The sequence below is a fragment of the Myxocyprinus asiaticus genome, chromosome 21 (genome assembly GCF_019703515.2).
Source record: "Myxocyprinus asiaticus isolate MX2 ecotype Aquarium Trade chromosome 21, UBuf_Myxa_2, whole genome shotgun sequence".
Lineage (NCBI taxonomy): Eukaryota > Metazoa > Chordata > Actinopteri > Cypriniformes > Catostomidae > Myxocyprinus > Myxocyprinus asiaticus.
Window position 1 is genome coordinate 18758619 of NC_059364.1, and position 23919 is coordinate 18782537.

The 23919-nt window shown below is 37.5% G+C and overlaps 1 protein-coding gene across 1 annotated transcript in view; it reads right to left on the minus strand.

Moving 5' to 3' along the window:
• The window catches only part of LOC127412233 (testican-2-like), a 39773-nt gene that overhangs the window by 9000 nt on the left and 6854 nt on the right, over nt 1-23919 (minus strand). Inside the window, exons 2-6 of the mRNA XM_051648446.1 lie at nt 12464-12509; nt 7662-7776; nt 6895-7003; nt 2465-2579; nt 1191-1310 (exon numbers count right to left, since the gene is read on the minus strand). Of these exons, the coding sequence (XP_051504406.1) occupies nt 1191-1310; nt 2465-2579; nt 6895-7003; nt 7662-7776; nt 12464-12509 (505 nt within the window). The remainder of the gene's footprint in view (nt 1-1190; nt 1311-2464; nt 2580-6894; nt 7004-7661; nt 7777-12463; nt 12510-23919) is intronic.

Below are 23919 nucleotides of genomic sequence, written 5' to 3' on the forward strand. Positions count from 1 at the left end.
CAATTTTCACACCTAATCTACTGGTCCTTAAAGGGACAGTTCACCCAATAATGAAAATGATCTCACCTTCCACTCACCCTGAGTAACAGAGAAACAGATGAATATTTAAGTCCTTTTTTATTATAAATTCTCCTCCCTGCCCAGTAGGTGGTGATGTGCACGAAGAATGCGAACCACCAAAAACAAAAGAGGAATGTGAAAATGAAAGAGGAGATTCACAGTAAAAATGGACTTAAATATTGATCTGTTTCTTACAAATATCAAAACGCTTCTGAAGATATGGATTTAACCACTGGACGGCATGAGGGTGAGTAAAGGATGAGAGCATTTTATTTTTTGGTTGAACTATTACTTTAAGTCTTGCTTGTAGAGAAATCTAACAAAATTTTGTGAGTTTATTGTTTATTGAGTTTATTGCTTAAAAATTTGTCAAAGGAGTAAGAAAAATAAACTTAATTAAAAGGGAAAACAAGATTTTTTTTTTTTACCACATTGGCAAATAGTTTTTTCATAAACATCAATAGATAAAATACTAATTAAGAAAGTTATGTTTTGGAGTTTAGTTACATACATTTTATTACAATGAATCAGAGTACAGAATGTTCCTATTAAAGGAAGTAAGAGTCATTTTATATTGCTGAACAGTAGTCTATGTATATAGGTGTCAGGATCCTGTCATCAGTCTGGTCTAGTCTGTTTTTTTTTTTACTTTTTTGGCAGGATCCTGACACTCTTGTTGTTTTTGTTATTTTGGGATGTTCTGTTTTCTCCATGTGTTTCTCTTTCCCTGCTTGTTTCTGTTCCGTCTCATGTCATGGCCCCGCCCTCTTGTTACTCTGATCTTCTGTTAATTTGCTTCACCTGCCCCTCTCTGATTTCTCCTGCCTGCCTGACTTCTCCCTCTTTATATTTCCCTTGTGTGCTCTGTCCTGTGCTGGAATCTTCCTTGTGTTTGGTCTTTGTATTTCAGTTTATTGATAGTTCTCTGTTGTGTTTGTTTTTTTCTTTTATTTTTACCCTCTCATGGGTAGTTTTTGTTTATATTTTTCTTTAATAAAGTATTTTTGAAGAGCTGACGGTCTGCAGTTGGGTTCTTCCTGACACAAACCGTGACAATAGGATGCTGCTTTAACTCAGTTATGTGATATTATTGAATATAAAATGGCTAAATGGACAAAATGGAGACTCACTTGATGCAGAACTGGTCGCAGGATTTCCTGTGCTGTTCTGCTTGCTGTTGCCTTGGAGCAGTTGGAACCAGTCCCGCAGGCGATCTCCCAGATCTGCCAGGTCCTGCCCTGTGCAACTCTCTATGGAAAGAGAAGGACAGAAATAGAGAAAAAAGGAGAGAAGTGAGTGTTGGGAAATGTTGGTATAAAAGACTGAAGGGTCAATTGTGTCCTAAATTTTGTCCTTCAGAATTTGACAAGTGAAGCCTACGGACACTGCAGACATAAATCAAACATAATCAAAGTCAGCAGAACTTCAGCAAGAGAGACAGAAAGAGAACGAGTGGAACATAGAGTCTGTTATTACATCAATAAAGTCTTTGTTAGAGGGAGAGCTGCAAACTGCTCAAGGGATGTGAAAAGAGACAAATGCACTGAAGCAGAATATCAGAACAGAACTATTTCTTCTAATCAAAATATGATCATGTCAACCTAAAAGCTTGCCAAAATAAGCTATTGTTTCTATTGTGTTTTATACCAAATGTATTAGGCCATGCAACCTATGATCAAATTAGAACATCCGGCTACCAACTAGTCACAAAAATGTTCCCTCTAAAAAAAAAATATCAAATGCTCTGAGTGTAAGCTTTAGGACTGTGAGCAACATACATATAATGCCATATTAAAGGGATAGCTCACCTAAAAATGAAAATTTTGTCATCATTTACTCACCCTCATGTTGTTACAAACCTGTTTGGCTTTCTTTCTGCCATGGAACAAAAAAGACATTAGGCAGAATGTTAGCCTCAGTCACCACTCGCTTTCATCGCATCTTTTTCCATACAAAGAAAATGAACTGAGACTGAGGCTGTCAATAACTTTTTTTTCCATGGAACAAAGAGAGTCATACTGGTTTGGAATGACATGTAAATGAAAACAAAATTTTACTTTCCTTCAAAAATAATCATGCTGCAAGACCCTGATGTAAGAGCAGCATCTAAAAAATATGCACACACCACAATATAACATATAAACAGGATTACTATGTTTTTTTTTACGTTACTATACACATTTTGCAGTCCAATTCAAATACATAAATACGTGACGAATGCAGTCTACTTTGGAATAAGAGGTAATCTTCAAACTTTAAAAGCATTTGGAACAGACTAGTTACATCAATAAGCTATGTGTACCACAGTTTGAGAACCACTGCTTTAAACATTTCAGAAGTTTTTTCTTTACAATAGCAGATTGCAGCATTTGGCAGTGTGTGGCAATGTGTGGCCGGTAGATACCATGTTTGCTGTCCACATCTGTAGCAGTAGCCGCGGTGGCAGTACAGGGGCAGAGACCAGCACATTTGACTTTCAACTCCTTTCCTGTGAGACAAGCCTGCTGCTCCAGTTTGCACTGATTCACAGGTGTAGCACACACAAAGAAACACAAAGAATAAGAATCCCTGCCATTACACTTGTACCGTTACACATGCCCAAGTTCAGTGCAATGAATTATAGCCTACAGGACAATTATTTCTAAAGATGACTGAAAATAACTAATTTAGATAAGACATCTTTATGTAAAAGTAGCCAAGGTTTATGTAAAAGTAGACTTCCCTCACAAGATTAGAAATAGAGATAATAGAGAGAATGCATAATTCAACAGAATGGGTCTTTCATCTGCAAGCACCCTGAATCCCGTTAGACAGATTTCTGAGAATCTCAAGGACTGGAGCACACAGTATAATAGAGACCATTACCTATACTGTTCAAGCAGATTGATCCATGAGTCACAGAAAATCATACAGAGAATATGAAACTATGCAGTCATTCCTATCTTTTAAAGGAAGAATGGAAAAGATGAACGTCATGATTGCATCCATTGTTCAAATCCATGCAACTAGAAGTTGCAAGATGAAATGATTATATACTGTATCTTCTCTTCTAATTTTATGTTTGTTGACACTGGGCTTTGGGTAAGTATGTAAGGATTTTACAATTGTCACAGAGGAGTTACACTACAATGCAAAAAGTGAAAATGTGTACTTGCTATATTAGGAGCTATTCCTAACTGATCTGACCCTCAAAATGATCTTCATTGGTGTAACCTAATGTAGACGACAATCATATTAAATAAGTTTAGACTTAACTAAAAACAGGTAATTTAGGTGTGACAACATTAAGCACATTTTAAGTTACTGCGTGTGAAACAGGACTTTTTTTCAGGCCAAGCACCCCTTCAATATTGAAGTCAATTCTCCTCCCTGCCTAATAGGTGGTGATATGCAAAAATAATGTGAATCGGAAAAAACAAAAGAAGAGGAATGTGAAAGTGAAAGTGGAGATTGATAGTAAAAAAGGTTTCTCACCCACACTTATATCGCTTCTGAAGATATGGATTTAACCACTGGAGTCTTATGGATTACTTTTATGCTGAATTTGTGATTTTGGAGCTGTACAATTTTGGTACCCATTCACTTGTATTGTATGGACCTACAGAGCTGAGATATTCTTCTAAAAATCTTTGTTTGTGTTCAGCAGAAGAAAGAAAGTCATACACATCAGGGAAGGCATGAGTAAATGAATGAGAATATATATATATACACTGATCAGCCACAACATTAAAACCACCTGCCTAATATTGTGTAGGTCCCCCCCTTGCCACCAAAACAGCGCCAACCCGCATCACAGAATAGCATTCTGAGAAATTATTCTTCTCAACCAGTCTGGCTATTCTCTGTTGACCTCTCTCATCAACAAGGCATTTCCATCCGCAGAACTGTTTTTTTTTGGCACCATCCGGAGTAAATTCTAGAGATTGTTGTGCATGAAAATCCCAGGAGATCAGCAGTTACAGAAATACTCAAACCAGCCCGTCTGGCACCAACAATTATGCCATGGTCCAGATCACTGAGATCAAATTTTTCCCCATCCTGATGGTTCATGTGAACATTAACTGAAGCTCCTGACCCATACCTGCATGATTTTATGCACTGCACTGCTACCACAAAATTGGTAGATTAGATAATCGCATGGATGATTGTTGGTGCCAGATGGGCTGGTTTAAGTATTTCTGTAACTGCTGATCTCCTGGGATTTTCACACACAACAGTCTCTAGAATTTACTCCGAATGGTGACAAAAACAAAAAACATCCAGTGAGCGGCAGTCCTGCAGGTGGAAATGCCTTTTTGATGAGAAAGGTCAACAGAGAATGGCCAGACTGATTCGACAAAGTCTACGGTAACTCAGATAAATGCTCTGTACAATTGTGGTGAGAAGAACACGGCTCAACGCTAAGAATTTTTTCTACTTGCCCAGTTGGCCAGTGCTTCAGATTTTTACTGGCCCAAACACAAAAATGACAAATAGCTGTTTTTACCATCATGGCTTTAAAAAAATATGTCCAAAGATAAATATTTTTACATATCTTATGTTTTTAATACAATGTCCCTTAGGGGCCTGTGTAGCTCAGCGAGCACAGACGCTGACTACCACCCCTGGAGTTGCGAGTTCGAATCCAGGGCGTGCTGAGTGACTCCAGCCAGGTCTCCAAAGCAACCAAATTGACCCAGTTGCTAGGGAGGGGAGAGTCACATGGGGTAACCTCCTTGTGGTCACTATAATGTGTGGTTCTCGCTCTCGATGGGGCATGTGATGAGTTGTGCGTGGGTCTCCACACGTGCTATGTCTCCACAGTAATGTGCTCAACAAGCCACGTGATAAGATGCGCAGATTGACAGTCTCAGACGCGGAGACAACTGAGATTCATCCTCCGCCACCCAGATTGAGTCACTACGCCACCACGAGGACATAGAGCGCATTGGGAATTGGGCATTCCAAATTGGGGAGAAAAAAATACAAAATACAATGTCCCCCAAAATTTAATCACATTTATAAGATATGATATGATTTATGCCTTATGTAATCCCATATATGCGCTTTACAGATATAAATTCATAAATACATCATATTAACCTCAGCCGTCCTGCCATTTACACGTGTTTTTAAGCCAAGAGTTCTGTGGAGGAGATGATGGGTTTTCGGTCACCCGTTTAGTCATGCTGTCATGCAACTTTTGCCCATGTGTAATGTTTTCACAAGAAGGATCAAAGATTATTCACTGAGTTAAAGATTTGATTATTGGCTGAGAGAACAGACTTGCTACTAAATCGGCTGTGATGTGTAATATACATTAGGTAGATATTAGGCCTAATCTGTGAATTAACAATGTGTATATAACATGAAATCAGACAACCCAAACAAGACCAACACTGACTGATATACAAAGAACAAAAACAAAAATACCTGTACGGTCCAGAAATTAGACATGTAACAGGTGTTTTATGCGGATGAAATGAACTAGACTGTTTCAAATATTCATCTTCACCCTGCAGCTGAACAGCTCTGATAATAATAGCCTAATAGCCATAGTGATCTTGCTTCTTTTCATATCATATTAAACGGCATTATCATGTCGAATTAATGTTTACGTTTTGAAACATTACTTAATTAAATCTATACATACATTTTGGATATTGGGCAGCTTGTGATTTCCAGACACGTGTATAACTGGAGTTTAAAAAAGTTTATTACGTCTCATTTGGCACTTCATCTTTGAAGGTGAATTAATGAGAGAAAATGTGTTTGTTTTTTTACAGTGGGAATAAAACTAGTGCTCTGTCCCTTTACGAGAGCACATGCATGTTAAACAGTCTATGTTGCACAGAGAAAGATGATGATGAGACATATGCATGGAGAGACATGGATTTTCAGTCCTTTAGAAAGAAAATGTTGATTTCTTGTGTTCCAATGAGTGGATTACTAATTTTCACCAACATGTAAAAATGAAAAATGTGGGGATTTCGCGCACTGTGAACACGGAATGTGTGGGGATACTTAAAATGTTGCACAAGACGTTAAATCCCACTATGAAATTCATTAAGTGGGTTTTTTCCCTGCTGTTTTCTACACATTGGTAATAGCTGCTGCTAAGACACTTGGAAAAGAGCGAGGACAGTGCTAGGAGAGTGCGCTCGGTGTCTGCACGATCTTGTGCGTGCACACGACCGTGCCTTGGCGCATCCAGTATATTATGCATTTGCACGTCTTTGCGAGATAAATATACTCGCGCTCGCTCCTCGGTTAGAAGACTTTGTTCGCTCCGTGTAATTTTTGTGCTCTCTCGCTTGTTGTTTGCTTGCACTAATGTTATAAATGCAGCACTGGCCCGATCAGGCAAGTGACAGTTCTAACAACTGGCCCGAATCTTTCTCACACTGGCCCCAGGCCATCAGGCAGTCCTTATTTTCGAGCCCTGGAACAGCATCTCATAATGCTATTCTGAGATGCGGGTTGGTGCTGTTTTGGCAGCACGATGGGGACCTACACAATATTAGGCAGGTGGTTTTAATGTTGTGGCTGATCAGTATATACAGGTATATACAGTATATGTATACAGTATATATATATATATATATATTTTTTTTTTTTACAAAATTAGTTTGAGATCAAACAATTATTGGCAGACCCCGTGCAGTACTGCTGTGGACCCCTGGTCAAGAGAGTCCATCTAACCAAATACTGTAAATAATTGAAAGAATCGGCACGATGTGCACAAAACTGCAACAAATTCAATTGTATTAAAAAAAAGTTGGACTTCAAAGAAATTGATCAAATTCGCTGGGTAAAGAGCTATGGTGGAAAGAAGCTGAATGCAGTGTGCAGTACCTGAGAGGCATAGTTATGTCCATCAGAGCCACAAACTGGACCAGAGGAGGACACTGGACAGGGTTTACAGCTGTTCTCCTGCTGCTCCCTAACGACCTGCTGCTTCAATCTAAAACACATCGAAACTGTGTCAATCTTAACAATTAGTATGAAATACAGTAAAAACTGAGACATAGCTGGGCACTTTCACTCAAACGCACAGGAAGCGCCATCCTTGGCCAGTTTTTAATTGAAGGTTATATGTTCTCTGTAGTGATCTGTATGGTACAAGGAGAAGCAACCCCTTAGGGATGGTCTCAGGAACATGCTCAGTCTCTAAAAAGAACAAATGCTGAGGGACTAAGTCTGTGTACCTTACAATGTGCCACCACACAACATATGGCTGCTTTAATAAATTGCTCTTATTTCATCTCTGTAAAATAAGATATATAAATATGTTTGCATAATTTTTTTTTTTTTTACCTTTGACACACACAGAAACCAGTACTCTTATTAAGAATATGCATCTATTTGTTTCTTGACATATCCATGTATGCTTTCTAGAGGGAAAAGATAGCTCTGTGTTCAATGGTAAGAGATTAAAAAAGGATGAAATTAAGATGTAACTGTTGACAGCGTTATAAAGCTGGATTGGACCTTTGCATGGCACTAAACATCTTCAAAAACAAGCACTATCCTGTCATGTATTATTGATGTGTGTATGAATGCAAAATGGGGGAAGAGAGAGAGAAAAAGAGAGAGCATTGCCCTGTAACTGAAGGGCTCACCTATGTTCCAGCTTCTTGCGGTTGACGCACACAGCACGCTGGTAGCCCTGGGCAACACACACCTTGTGTCGGCTGCACTTTACCTTCTGGCAGGGATCTTTAGTAGTGTCCACATCTGTAGGAGGAAAGAAGTGTCTCAACAATCTACTGTGTATTATCCGTTCATCTTATCTCTTTTCACTCTCACCTCTTTGCCTTTTGCAAGAATTACAGACAATTTATAATATATCATGCAGAACTAAGTATCTACAGCAGGGATTCCCAACTGGTTTTGTAAGCTATACCCCTATGATCTAAATCAGGCTGAATACAGGTAAAATTATACATTCAAATAATTTGTCATTGGTGTTATTTTTAAATATTATGGAAAACGGCTTGCTGTCTCACACAATAGCATTTTGAATAGCTAAAGATCTCCACTACACTATAAAGGTAGATCTGTATATCGGTTTTACCGATTAATCAGTACCAATATTTGCTTTCTTGAACTATTGGTTATCTGCAAAAATCTATGCCAATAGTTGCAGATAGTTTTTTTTTAAATTCCTCATTTTTTTATTACTCATCAATAAACCTCACCTGGTGAAATCTATACATACAAAACTCTTAATCTGGTGAATACATAACATTGTAAGAGCCAAGTCATTTTAAAATACGTGTCTCTGATGTACATTGGGCTTGATTATAGTTAAAAGTCCAGAATTATGCAACAAATCTGAATTTTTCTGGTTATTATTGGGATTTTGGTTGCACAAACTGTTTGTAGGATTTTATTCATTTTGGACTCTTGTGGCCTCAATGTCTGTGCACTTCGTATTAAGGAAAGACATTTTGTATCATTCTAAAAAATTATTATTATTAATTTTGTTTTACTATCGGCCGATTAAGCGGTTATCGGCCTTTTCCACCACCTTATTTTATTTTATTTTATTTTGCACAGTTCCATCATGAACCACTAAGGGTTCACAAACTCCCTTGGGTTAAAACTGATCTACAGAAAAGGAAACATACATACTGTACATACATACAATAACAAGCGTCCTTCATGATCCAAAATAATGAGAGAGAAAGTCAAAAATGTGCATCATACAAATTCAACAGCAACTGCCCATTAGTAAACTCATACTTGACATGTTGTTTTCACATATATTATTACAACCAAGGCTGAATCTGAGTTATAAAACATTATAATCCTCACCAAATGAGAAACATTATTTTAAGACTGACAGATTATTGTGATCTATAAACAATGGCACAAGGTTGATCAGTAAGCTTCACTTTATCACAACAGGCTGAAGCAGATTAAAGATAACAAGAATGATGATGTTGCTATAGCAACAGTCCAACTCCACAGCAAAGACTGATTAGCTACTCATAAAAAAAGAAACAAATAAATCTCTCTCTTCGTCCATAATTGTCACTCTTTTGATCTTTACTTCTCTCTGAAGTATTTCATATAAGCAGTGCCACTGTAAGCTTGTCCCTGTAAAACACATTAGGAAGGTCTTTATGTCCAAGCGTGCCAGATCTGGCTTAGAGAGTCGAGGAATCTTGTCCAGTGGCTGCACATCATCACTCTCATCCTTTGTTTACACACAGGGCAGCATTTAATGTGATCATTACAATCACAGAGCAGAAGTAAAGAGCCCCTGACTCAATATCAAGCCCAGACATTGCCTGACCTAATACTGCTAATATAAATCAGCAGCCAGAGCCACTTAACACTGAGACACGGCATATCAGATCAGATAAATAACAAAAGGTTCTCGGAGATTATGTGATACATGCTGCGTACACAGGAAAGAGAATATAAAATCATGGTGATAAGACACACAAACTGATTTAATAAAGATGTCTCCATCCTTTTCTTTTAATGAACTGATGCCTTGTATCCTCCCGCTGCTTACAAGGCTTCTTAATTTACTAGCAGTTGGACTCAACAGAATGCTGATATGCTCTTTTTGCACACACTGGAAAATATGAAAGAATGAATGCTTGTGATAAATCTGTCCACATAATACCAGCAACACTTGAATTAAATTGACTTGAATAACCTATTAACATCCATTTGATCCGTGCATTCTAGAGGATGTGTGCATCTAACACAATACAGACAGACAGACAGACAGACAGACAGACAGATAGACAGACAGACAGATAGATAGATAGATGAAGTAATTGAATTAAGTAATTCATCTATATTTACCTTGAAATCTTATCTTATATTACACTACATTATATTATGCAAGACTAATATATTTCTGTCATAAACTCTTCACTTATTTTAAGGCTGTATGATTAAACAACTGCTCCTTAGTGGTGAAAAACTATCCTTTCATCCTCTAAATACTATGTGCAGGTATGTACAAAGACTGTATGATAAACGAAAGTATTATATAATTACTATTTTGAAGGAAAAAAAAGCTGCTTTTACAATGGATTTATCCTGAAGATGTGCCCTGAGGTTGTGTGACAACCACTGCACTGAAAACTTGTAAAATGCAAATTTGTTCCTCATTAAAAAGCGTAAGGACCAGTGGTACCTCTCCAGCAGTCACTGTAAATAAGGCTCTTTGGGAATTTCTGTTGCATCGGTATCTGTTATCTGTCTGCTGCAAGAACAGTGGAAAATGGAGAGCAGATGCTCTTGTAATGTCAGACTATAGATAAAATCCTAAATTATAAATATAAAGAAAATAACTGATACTCTTCAACATTTCTTCTACAATGCAGTGTTTTGTACTCCTAAAACTGTTGGCCAGAAAAACCTCTACTATGTTTCAAATGTTTAAAAAAAAAAAAAAAGATTGTGACTATACAATCAGTGAGTTCCTTGTTTCCCTTAGATTGGTGCCTGCACTGGTTGTTTTTAAGTGTTAAGGGTGTGTAGGGCTGGGACAAATTTAAAGCTGTCTTTTTAATTCAGTCATAAAAGAGACACAATGTGGTCAATGCAGAAAGAGGAATACTGTTGTTAGTAATAATGATTTATAAATAATAAATAATTCTTTATAAATAATGAGTATTTGTGAGCATGAATAAGACCTCCTTGTGTGATTAATTAATTGGTTGGTGATTCTCTTCCCCATTTTATTAACACCACATCAAGTAGAATACTACAGTGTTAGAATTTACAATAGCAAAATTATGAATTCTTAAAGGAACAGTTCACTTAAACATTTTAATTCCATCATAATTTACTAACCCTCATGTCATTACAAACACTGCAAAAAAAAAAAAAAAAAAACAACAACAAAAAAAATTGTTAGTATTTTTGTCATATTTTCTGGTAAAAATTATTTAAACATCCTTTAGAAAAGACAAAATTAATTGAGAAACAAAATGGCATAACATATTAAGTCTTGTGTTTAGAGAAATTTGATAAAATTTAGTGGGATTTATGCTTAAAACAAGAAAAAAATATTTGCCAATAGGGTAAGAAAAATAAAACTGTTTTCCCTTTGAATCAAGTTTTTATTTGTCTTACCCTATTGGCAAATAGTTTTTTCTTGTTATAGGCATAAATGTTACAAAATTTTGTTAGAGTTCTCTGAAAACAAGACAAAATGGTTCTCAAATAAATGTATCTTGTTTTAAGAATTAGACATTTTTACTGGAAAACAACAGAAATACTCAATAAGAATACTCATTTTTATTTGCGTGAACCTGTATGACTTCCTTTCTTATGCACAACACAAAAGGAGACATTTTAATGAATACCCCAGTCAAGAAAGTCATACGGTTTGGAACGAAATGAAGGTGACTAAATTATGACAGTATTCCTTTTTGGGTGAACTATCCCTTTAAGGAATCATATTTGGTGTGTATGTGTCCATTCTCTTTCTAACACCTTTGACAAATTGGTCTGATGACAAATCCCAAATTTTCACAGAGAATAAGATTAATTAATGAACTTCCAACAAAAAGATTTGAGGTGGGAGTCATGATTGCTGCTCAAAAGGCTTTAATACACACTCAAAAATGGACCATCAAGTTCATGGACCTCTGTTCTTAGACATCTAAAGCATAAGTGGATTTGCACTTTAAAGGAACAAAGCCAATGTCAGTCAGTGCTAAATCAAGCCTCTGGGGCTCTTACTGGGCCTTTAGTGGATCTAGCAATTACCCATTAATTACATTCTGAGATATTTGCTAATGGACTCCTCTATTCTGAAGACTTTATTTGAAATGAAAATCAAGACAAAATGTTCAAATGTGCCCGGGCCTGCTCTCTACTCTAGCACACTGAGGAGATGACCTCATCTCTTGTGTAAGCAATTAGTATTTGGCAACCAAGGAGAAAAGAAGGGCTCTCAGTTATTACAAACGTACACAGACTGCGCCATATATCCCAATCACATCATCAAATAATAATACAAAAATTTCCCCCAAAGTAACATGCAATTACATTTTAAAATCAGGAGATCTAGGTACCTAAAAGAGATGTGTGTGATTATTTCAGTGTTAAATTACTTACCCCTATCCGAAATTAATATGCAGAGACAACTATAACTAAGCCATTCATAGACTGATTTCCCCTCAAAAGTGTAAACGCTGACTCGATGGCGCTATGAAAACGTTGTTTGTTTAAGCATCCCAACCAGCTCAACACAGCAAAATTGCTTCAACCAATGGCATGAGTTTGGGGCGGGACTATCTGTTTGTCCAACCAATTGAAAAGTTCGGGGAACTATTTTTTGCATTTTCTAGTGGTACAGAAATTACACATTTTGCCTTTAACTATTTACTCCAATAAATGTAATAATTTTATATCATTAATAATAATATTAAAGATGACTTACTTTCATCTGAGCCTTGATTTTCATCCCATGACCTGATGTAATCATCCTGACAGAGAAAAAGGCATTGTTAGTACAATGTGCTGCTGCAATATGCCCAAAAAGAGCTTTAAACTTTAGTCAAGAACTTCACAATACTATGTATTCAATGTAAATGTGTAATTTACTGAATTTAAACCTATGTATTAAGTAATGAAGATGTAAATATGGCAGAAAAACACTTACAGAAAAAAAAAGGTAGTGGAGGAACAAGACAAAAAAGGTGAAGGCTTGAATGAAATGTAAAATGAGATGCCTAAGCAGCTTAGACTGAATTAAAAGCGAGGTAAAACCTTTATAGAGAAACTTAGATTACTTTAAACACAGCATTTTAAAAGAGACATCAAACACAAGCAAAGTCAGGAGACAGCACTACTGACCTCCACTTCCTGGTGAAATGTGAGAAGGATGAATCAAAGAGAAAAGAGAAGGAGACAGTTAGAGTAGAGCAATGCTTCTCTCAGGAATAACAAAAAGCTCCAACTGCTTAAAACATCTATTTGCCTCCTGGGCAGAACTTTGAATACATCCGTAATATCACCCCATGAGTTTGTAGAAAACAGGCAGATGCTTTAAGATAATTGTACACTTGGTGCTCATAACACTTGAAATATTTCAGGTTCATGATTTATAATAATGACCATTCATAAGCTTATTAGTGTTATCAACAGTCATTTATATTGTAGAGGTCCCTTTGCAGCTGTAAGTGTAAACAGGAGGTGAAATTGCATATTGATTTGGCTTTGTCAACTAAAACAGTGCAATAAATTATTACATTACATCTCTGCAGCAAATTATTAAGTCACAAGTCAAGTGGGATTACATATGCTGTATGACTGCTGAAGTGTGTACCAGAAAGCAACAACACTTTCAGTAAACAAAAGTTCCACAATTATTTGGCTTAAAGGAATGTTCCAGGTTCAATAAACATTTGTGGCATAATGTTGATTAATACAAAAAATTCTACTTGTCCCTGGTTTATTTAAAATAAAAAAGCAAAAATCACAGTTACATAAAGGCACTTACAATAGAAGTGAATGGGGCCAGTCCATAAACATTAAATTACCCACTGCTTCAAAATTATAGCCACAAAACATAAACATTATATGTGGTAACATTATAGTGTGATAAAATTGCTTATTGTGTAAAGTTATATCCAATATTACAACTTTGTTGTCATGATGACGTATCGACAGTAAACCACAAAAATAATGTTCACAAGTATAATATTTACGTCTTGTGGTTACACCTTTGAAACAGTATGTATTTTAATGTTAATAGACTGGCAACATTCACTTTCATTTTAGGTGTCTTACTGCTTTTATTTTTATAAATGAGGGACAGGTCTAAATTATGTTTTGTGGTAATCAACATTATGCAACAAATGCTGTCGTTTGAGCTTAACTTTTATTTAATCTGGAACATTCCTTTAATATCCCCACTTTAGGAATGTATACCTCCTACTACTTTTGTAGCTCTTGATTAAATATGCAATGGTAAATATTTACAACATAACCTTCTGTATCCCATGATGTGGTAAATAAGCATAAAGGAAAAACTGCTTTAGTAGTTGGTTTTGACATACTGTATGTTTCATGGGGGCAAATATCTTGATGATTAGCACTAAATCAACTCTCCAATTTGCATTATAATTGAGTGACCTAACATTTGTTTAAGACCTCTCCTGGTTAAATTAAAAAGAAACTTTCCATCTGGCTGAGAAAATACATGCCCCTATATAACATAAACCTATCAGAACAAATAAAGTCATTCTATAAAAGACCAGTGGCTCACAACTTCACTGCAGCACTGCTTAACTGCAGTAATCTATGACAGTGGACAACCTTGTTATTGATTGCCTGATATGTGCATTATTTAAGTCTGTTACTGCTGTCTGGGCAAAGAACGTACTGTTTACTGTACTAACATTTTAGGTGTCTATATCAGTAATATCTAAAGTTCTATAAGAGCAGAGTGGTGAAACCATTTCAAATGTGTGCAAATTTGAGCAACCATCCATGCAAAAACAACCCTAAAGTCTTTAGACAGGCACTTTTGTGGCTTGCATGAGAGTTGTACACCCAATGAGCATGAAGTATGTGGGAAATGTTGTCACATTAATGTGTTCCTCCACTCTGAAAAGATGCTAGGATGAGTCAGAGCACTGAAATATTGTCGCCACTAACAGAAATATTGCCACAATTTGTCACCATCATCATCAAATTGTATATCACCATTATCACAACATATCATCATCATCAAGGTGTGATTCTAAACTAAGACATAGAAAAGATTGCTTTCATAATGAGAGACAAAATATACATTAAGGCCTGTCTGAAATAAGAAAATGTGGGAACGCTCTTTGCAGTCCTGTAACACCCATTTGGCCATATCTGGCAAGGATGTTTTCATGACAACTCAGAGAGTAAAGCAGATGACAAAACTCTGGATGGGCAGATTTGTTTCAACCAACATAGTCACAAAAGGTACATCTTTTCTTCCCAAAGAAACAACCAATCAACAAACAGAATTTCAAATCGATACAATCAAAGACAGGCATCGAATTTTAGCTAGCCACCTACCCAACACTTTATTTTAAGAAAGGAAATGTCCATGAACACATTGGATTACTTGTTCCATACTGATGTATGTCAATAACCTGCAATACGCTCCCCCTGTCTGTCTTTCTTTCTTCAGTGGTCCACAAAAGTTATTTTTCTATTAAAATCATTAATAGGTTTAGAGTTCGGATAAGGGGTTATACTTTAAGGTTAGGTTTTGTTTAGGGGTTAAACTTAGGAAAATTTGTAATAACATTGTTCGTTGGTTTATTTTTCTCTATAGGAATGAAAGTCACATGTTTTAGCCAACTTGTATGATTTCTTACGATTTCGCCCTTTTCAAATTATTACAACTTCTCATGAGACCAGGTTGGATCCTACTTTTTTTTTTTAAGGATGTATCAATGATCAATGAAAGGTGAAGTGTGTCATTTTTGTAAAATGCTTTCTTCTATGCAAAGACAACTTAAAGTGAGCTTGACCAGCCTGACAAAGCAACATTGGCCAACAGCATGAGTTTGGAGCTGGACCAACTGTCTGTCCCATCAATGGTCAATTAGGGTGGTATTTGGGAAACCTGAGCCTGATCTCATGAACATTACGTGGTCGTGCCAAATTTTTACAACACGAAATGATGTGCCTTATTACACATTTGGCTGCAGTTTCCCTATAAAATGTCCAGCGGGGGGCGCCAAAAGGGAGTGAAATGGTGCCGTAATCAGACGAGTTTTTTAAGGTGAATATTATGGCGGTTTTAATGAGTATAATGTGCCTCCCTAACCTAAAACTTTCATCTAAACCTAACCAATAATGATCTTAAATCAAATGAGAGGTAGACACAAAACAGACTTACCCTTAACCTAACCGACAGTGTCCAAAAAAAAAAAAGAGAGAGAGAAATGAAAACCACATTTTCTGAAGCAACCATGTCATCTGTTGTCGCTTCTGTGACACACTCGTCTCACATGTCAGCTTGCGTACTTGACTGAGCTAGAACCTTGCTCCTCTGAGTCCAAAGTCCAACACTCTATCAAGTGAGCTACCGCAAAAGCTAATCACATTGTAATAAGTGTGTAAATGTAGGTGAGTCTGTAATATAAGCCTTAAAATGTATAATTTTAGTAAAAGTGTTTCGATATCATAACACCGTGTTATTGCGAAAAATACGTGTTTATAAAATCATAATCAGCCATTGTAGCCATGATTTGTGTGAAAGTGAATAAAACACACAGCTTACACAAATCACGGCTACAACGACTGATTATGACTTTATACTGTAAACACTTATTTTTGCGCAGTCTTAGTTTCACCAGGAAACTGCGACGAAATGTAGAATTGGCCAGCAGCCATATCACCCTGGAGCTCTAGACTGGTTACCCACTGAAGCTAAGCAAATTTGAGCCTGGTCAGTACCTGGATGGGAGACCTCCTGGGGAAAACTAAGGTTGATGCTGGAAGAGGTGTTAATGAGGCCAGCAGGGGGTGCTCACCCTGCAGTCTGTGTGGGTCCTAACACCCCAGTATGGTGACGGGGACACTATACTGTAAAAAGACACCGTCCATCAGGTGAGATGTTAAACTGAGATCCTGACTCTCTGTGGTCACTAAAAATCCCAGAGCACTTCTCGCAAAGAGTAGGGGTGTAACCCCAGTGTCCTGGCCAAATTCCCCCCGTTGGCCCTTATCAGTCATGGCCTCCTAATAATCCCCATCCCTAAATTGGCTATATAACTGTACTCTCTCCTCTCCACTAAGAGCTGGTGTGTGGTGAGCATACTGGCACACTATGGCTACCGTTGCAACATCCAGGTGGATGCTGCACACTGGTGGTGGGTGAGGACAGTCCCTTGTTCAGTATGTAAAGTGCTTTGAGTGTAGTGTCAGATAAGTGCTATATAAATACATTTATTCATTCATTCATTCATTCATTCATTCAATTTGGCACGTAAAAGTCAGTTTGCAAAAATGTATTTATAGTAATATTCATTCTATGAGACTAGGTTGTTGAAAACAGTCATTATTTTTGTAATTACATTTAGTGATGCTATTAGTACTACCTGTTCATATTTTAAATCAACATACTATCAGCTCTAACAAATGTTTCTTACTAATAGAACAGTCCAAAATCTGAGCACATGTGAATGCAAAAACCTGACTTTTTTGTTTAGTTTTTTTGGTCTTTTAGAGAATAAACATATTTTGGAGTCATCAACACTTGAGAAGGCTGTGTAAGACAAGAGTCTAGGAAGCACTCATCTACAGATGGGCACTTCTGTATCCACAGTCAGCTCATCTTTGGCCTGCACTGAGTGAAGGCTGCCAGGAGTATCCCTCAGAGGACCCCCGTCTCATCAAAAACACCACAGAGTCTTGCCAGAGTGCATCTCTCCTCCTGTGCTGACTGACAGCCTCTTTATCCCTCATATCTCTGCAATATAATCAAGCATGCCAAACATGCACTCTGTAAATTCAGCTGTGATTTGGAGGCCCTGATAGCACCTGTGTGTGTTTATATGAAGTATAAGCATTTGATTGGCACAAAAAAGTGATGTGTGTGTGTGTGTGTGTGTGTGTGTGTGTATATGTGTGTGTGTGTGTGTTCAAGCAGCAGTTGAAGGGGGAACCAGATCTGTCTCTTTCACTAATATTTGACAGGTACACCACAATGCAGAGAGACAGCCAGACAGTGCGGGAATGTAACATTGTGCTTGTGTTGCTTGTCTGCATCTGTGACATAGCAGACAGACAACAACATCACTAAGAAATACAGATTTATTGAGAGAGACAGCTTCAAGACTGTCAAAAGACTGCTAAAGTTAATTGAAATGTACTTCTAACTTACCAATTATGGTAATCAGAAATACAAATTTTGGGGCCTGGGTAGCTCAGCAAGTAAAGACGCTGACTACCACACCTGGAGTCACAAATTCGAATCCAGGGCGTGCTGAGTGACTCCAGTCAGGCTTCCTAAGCAACCAGTTGGTCCGGTTGCTAGGGTGGGTAGAGTCAAGTTGGGTTAACCTCCTCGTGGTCACTATAATGTTGTTCTCACACTCGGTGGGGCGTGTGGTGAGTTGTGCGTGGATGTCACGGAGAATAGCATGAGCCTCCACATACACTATGTCTCTGCAGTAACGTGCTCAACAAGCCACGTGATAAGATGCACGGATTGATCTCAGACGTGGAGGCAACTGAGATTTGTCCTCTGCCACCTGGATTGAGGTGAGTCACTATGGCACCACGAGGACCTAAAGTGCATTGGGGATTGGGCATAACAAATTGGGAAGAAAAGGGGAGAAAATCCCCCCCAAAAATAAAGAAATAAAAATGTTGTAACATATTGTCCTTTGTCTTGATGACTAATTTCACTTTCAGACTGTTGCCTCCCAACGTGTTGTCTATTTCATTTCATGTCATGCCTCTGGGTGATTTAGGCTTGGCCTTATGCCTTCTTTGTTTCCACATATACTAGAAAAATAGAGTTTTTCAAGGCTCTTAATTAAGGGGTGGGCCATATGACCAAAACCATACATCACGGTATAAGCTATTTCACATCATGGAAATAGTTTATCACAATATAGTTATGTGCGTTGGAAATTCAACATGATTAGACAGGAAATGTTGCTTCTGAAAGTTCATGTACACTGAAATCAACCCAATTCAGCCGAATTACTGACCAGCACCATTCCCCATCAGACGTTATCAATTCAAGTATGAACACATTTCCGTCCAGCACCGCTGATTATGTACTGCGCAAGCAACCTCCGAGACAAGGGTTCTGGTTCCATGGGAACCAGGAAGTAAATGCATTTCACATAAACAATGGTGAATGTGAACCTGAAGTTGCATTTTCCCTCTAAAATTACATTTTGCTCTACTGACGGTTAGGTTAAAAGTCGGTGTTTGGGTTAGGGTATAGGGTTAACAACATATGCATTCCTGTTGACTGCATTACATAATTTACAACTAAAAATACTAAAAACAACTCTGTGGACATTTCACATTCTGTACATTTAACAACACTTCCAGCTTTGGCCACTAGGGGCAGTGATTTGAATTTCCGTAAGCACAGACCGATTTTAGCAGCAAAACTTTCAACCTACAGTTGCCGTATTCACAGTGGGAGCACTATGAGAATTTCAACCAAAAATCTTATATACAGTATTACCATGTACAAAGTACACCTATTTTTGATAATAAAGTAAATTTAATACAAATAACAAATTAAATACAAATTAAAGGTACTTTATCTGACTTGATTATTTTCTTTCTTTCTTTCTTTCTTTTTTTTTTTTTTTTTTTTTTTTTTTTTTGGAAATTGTTGGACACAAACCAAAAGAAAAGATTATTCATAACAAATTAATGATATGTCTGGCATAAGTGCAAAAACAGTGACTTAACATTATATAAATATAATCAAACTGTCAAAACCATATCACTCTGTCTAAACTGCAAGAGTTTGTCTGTGACACAATACACAGAGTAGACTATAATCTTCTACATGATGTCTGTAAATGTTTTTAAATAGCACTACAGATATATGTCTGTAAAAATGATATAGCATACTGAATCTCTACTGGCTGACACATTTCTACCATCAGACGGTAAATATACCGTCATACCGCCCACCTCTACTCATAATTATTGCTTGTTGGAGGCCCAGGGTAAAGCAGCCTTCCATAATTGATTAAAGCCGGATGGATCCTGGTGGTGATGACCTCACACCCACGCATTTATCACACCACAGTGTTGCCGGCAATCACAGCTCATAAATGCCCCAGGCATGATGCTGAAGACCCACACATCCATTCCCACTTTGACTCTAAATCTAATCAGTCATGTTACACAAGCAAGAAAACAAAACAAAAATTCAGGAGACAAACTTACACTGTATTATCGGAACCTTCCAAACTATGTTTTTGCTGTCACACCGCAGCTATAGCTGACAGGCATGCAAAGCCTCCTACCTGATTTATGCATGGGGCCTTTCCGACCGGGCTTGTCAGATTAACTGCACACGGGTACATCAAAAAGATCTGCTAACAGCCCACTCCCTTGACTATAAACATATCCTGGCTTTCCTCACGTGGAGGAAAAGCTCAGAGGCCTGCCATTCTGTGGGGGATTTTGTAGAGCAGAGAGCGGAGATGTAGGCAGCTCCTCCAGGGCATAACTTCAGACCCAGACAGAGAGATCATCAGATGAACCTCAAAAGCAGTGGAGAGAGAACAGAGTTGTGCTTCTCACTAAGGATGCCCTAAGAATGCTTGTCACTGACTTTAAGTGAAAACATATAGCTGAAGGTGAAATCCCTGTGTCAACTTTAGCAGTGAGTTTTTTTCTCAGATATATAAGAGGCAACCACAAGCACTTTGATCCATGAGATGTAACAATTTGAGATTGCTTGACTCCTTGAGGCCTGACTCATTGTAAACAGATTGAAGAAATTATCTATTTTGCACAGATGCCCAGCAGATACACAGCTCTACTGGACAATACACTGATGGACAGTGTGACCACACTGTAATCTTAACAATTTCAACAAATTAAAAGTAACTTATAGTGTTAAATCATATTCTGTACCATTCTATAAGTGGATAGCCAAGTTGTGTCACAGTTTGGAACAACTTTAAGCACCTGTGTGCCATTTCACTCACATAAAAAAATAAAAATAAAAACAAATGAGACAGATAAATCATGGAAGTCTCATGACAAAGATATCTCCATAGCGACTTTTTGCCTGCATCATGCAAATGTCCTTGTCATTTCATTCTTACCACTATTTGGAGGATTCTATCAAAGGATCATAATATGTTTTATTATACTTATGAATGTATTACTTTAGTTACATTATACTATGTAACTAATAATAATATGTTATACTATCATTTAAATTTAGATTCCCTAACCCAACCCTAACCCTAACCACTTATAAACAATATAAAACATTTAACAGGCACAATAAATTTCAATAAATGTAGTTACATTACACTATAACATAGATAATTTTGAACATCTAACCTCACCCCTACACCCAAACCTACAACAATATATACAATGTTACAAGCAGATAAATGTGCAGTCACAATAATGTATTCTAAAAAATGACAAAAAAAGTACTGGTAAAGTATTCCAAATGACTCATGCTGCATTTTAAGTTTTATAAAACCATATGATAGCTCCATGTGATGAACAGAGTGAAATGGAAGATTTTTCACAATGCCAAAGTCCCAGAATACAGTGCACAAATTAATTTGATGATAATTTTATCATGCTTTTCTCATTATTTGAGCTGCAGCTCGGACATTTGTAAAACTCCCTTTGTGTCCCACGGCAATCAAAATAAAAAATTATTAAATGATAAAGCAATGATTAAATTATTAAAACATTTTTAATTTGAAAATGTAGCCTTAGGCAAAGTATTCAAATTTTCCCAAATGAGTTGAATACAGCATCAGAGTAAAAAAACAAACAAAAACAAAAAAAACGGATCAAGGGCAAAGTTTTGGGGGCGCAAGAAATGGACCAATGGGGACGTATTGGTAGTGCAGGCAAAAAGTCACTATAATGATGAATCTTTATGAGAGTGTGTTGGATAAGTTAAATTAAATAAAGTTTTCAAATGTTGTCATACAACTTAAAAGTAATGTGTGTAATTTAAAAAAAAGTAAAATCTGAAATAAAAATAATTAAAAAAAACATTGCTCTGTTTGTTTGAGCATTCCAACCAGCCTGACACAAAAACATTGGCTCAATCAATAGCGTGAGTTTGGGGTCGACCAATGGCAGATTGGGTGAGTATTTGGAAAAGACAGTCACTATTTTTCAGTTCCATTTGATGATACTAGTGGCACAGAAATTACATAGTTCAAATTGAACAATAATTGTATGCAAAGAACGTGCAACCAAACAAACCAAAATCCTGATTGTTCTCAATGGCTGTTGCAGGGGTAAATAAGCTCAAACATGCCTTCTTCTACTCAGTAAAACTCCTCCAGTCAGTAATCTTCAATCTTCCTGCCTCTTCGGCATCAATAACACTCCCACCGACTCAATTGGGCCAAGTGACAGCTCTGAAAGTGAGAGTGAGAGAGAGCAATACAGCAGAAGAAAGTGCTGCCTTTAAATGAGCAAATCTGACACTAGAGGCAGTCAATAAGGCATTCTCTGCTTGTGGAGGAAAGAAGTGAATGACTCAACTTCTCAACTTCTAAGGGGGGGGGGGTTGGAATGTGACAGGCTTGACAGTTCATGTCAACTCCATACCTTTACGGAGCTCTTTAGGCTTAATCCTAATTCAACCTGCCTCATTACCGCTGGAGGCAAAATGCACTTTATTGGAGTTTGCAACAAGCCAGTGCCACTTAACTTAGGCATTTTCAAACAAGCAAGTAGATTTGGAAGGAATAAATGCTGCTGACTTCATCAAGGACGAGAAGCCTTAGGGGGTAGAAAATAGCGCTGTCATGTGAGTATTTGTAATTGGATTCTCAGAACAAGAGCCTTTTCATATGGCTGTTTTGGTAGGTCAGCTTGATCTTCAGAGAACACCATGTTTGGTACCAAGACTCCCAGGGGCTGGCAAGAACAGTGAAGTGAATGGCAGAAATGTAAGGTAGCATTCGTACCTACCAGATATTGGAGGAAAAGGCATGTTAAAAGAGATGTAAGACCCATTTCATGACAGGAGTTGAACCAAAGCCTACAGCAAAATTAGCCTGGGTCCTGCCATGCTCTACACCTGCACTCTCCAGATAAAAAGTCCAATTCAGCAGGAGAGAGCCAGAACCCAGAAGCAGAATGATGAAAGGCCAGTCTCTCTCCACTCAATTAAAAACCACCTACACTCCTGGTCTATAGCCAAGGCACACTGCTGCACTGCCCTCACTCGCCTTTGTCAACAGCCATCCAACTGCACTCAATTTCCCCTGCCCTGCAGGCCTGCGACCTCCTTCACCAGACAAACCGGCCTCTCAATTCAGACTGAGATTGGCAAACAGATGTGCATAAACATGCATTGATGTTTCCACTATTTCGAAAAAGCATAATATTTTGCATTTGCACGCTTAAATGCTGATCTATCACGACTGAAATCTTAATGAGGTATTTGGGTGTATCATCTTTTACTGCATTATCTGAAATTATGGACCATATGCTGTGCTGCTCTGGCAGTTGCAAGGGCATTCCCACCTCCACACGAGCACGTGACTGAAATCCTGATGGAACAGAGCCATGACGGGCAGCACTGAGGTTCTCTGCAGTAGGTATGCACATTCGGCAGGCTTGTCAGAAGAGATCACTCACTTCTTTTGACAGCCAAATATTGTGCAGTTTGTGTGTCATCGACACTGCATCTGTGATGCATTCACATACTCCAATGCTGCCATAAAAAACTGGTTATTTTAAAGCTACTTCAATCATTGATGAACAAAAACTTGCTTAACCCTCAGAGACCCAAGCATATAGTTAGATGATATATTTTCCTTTTTCCTTGAGCGTGTTTTTAGGAAGCCACTTATTATAAAATAAATAAATACATAAATATAAATGCAAGCATATTTTGTTTTGGGGTGAATTTTGTGGGACTTCAGATTACAATGTCAGTCTATGGGAAAATCTTAATTTTTAAGGGCATTTTTCTTTGAGGTAAATATTGTGTGACTTACGCAAGCTGAGAGTGTCAGCCACTGCTATGTGTAGTTTTGTCCAATTTTTTAAATAAAAAAGGCATTGTTTAATTGCTGTAAACAAACAATTATTTTACACAGTGTCTTTGAAGGTTAAAGAGATAGTTCACCCAAAAATGAAAATTCTGTCAACATTTACTCCCCCTCGGGATGTTCCAAACCTATATGACTT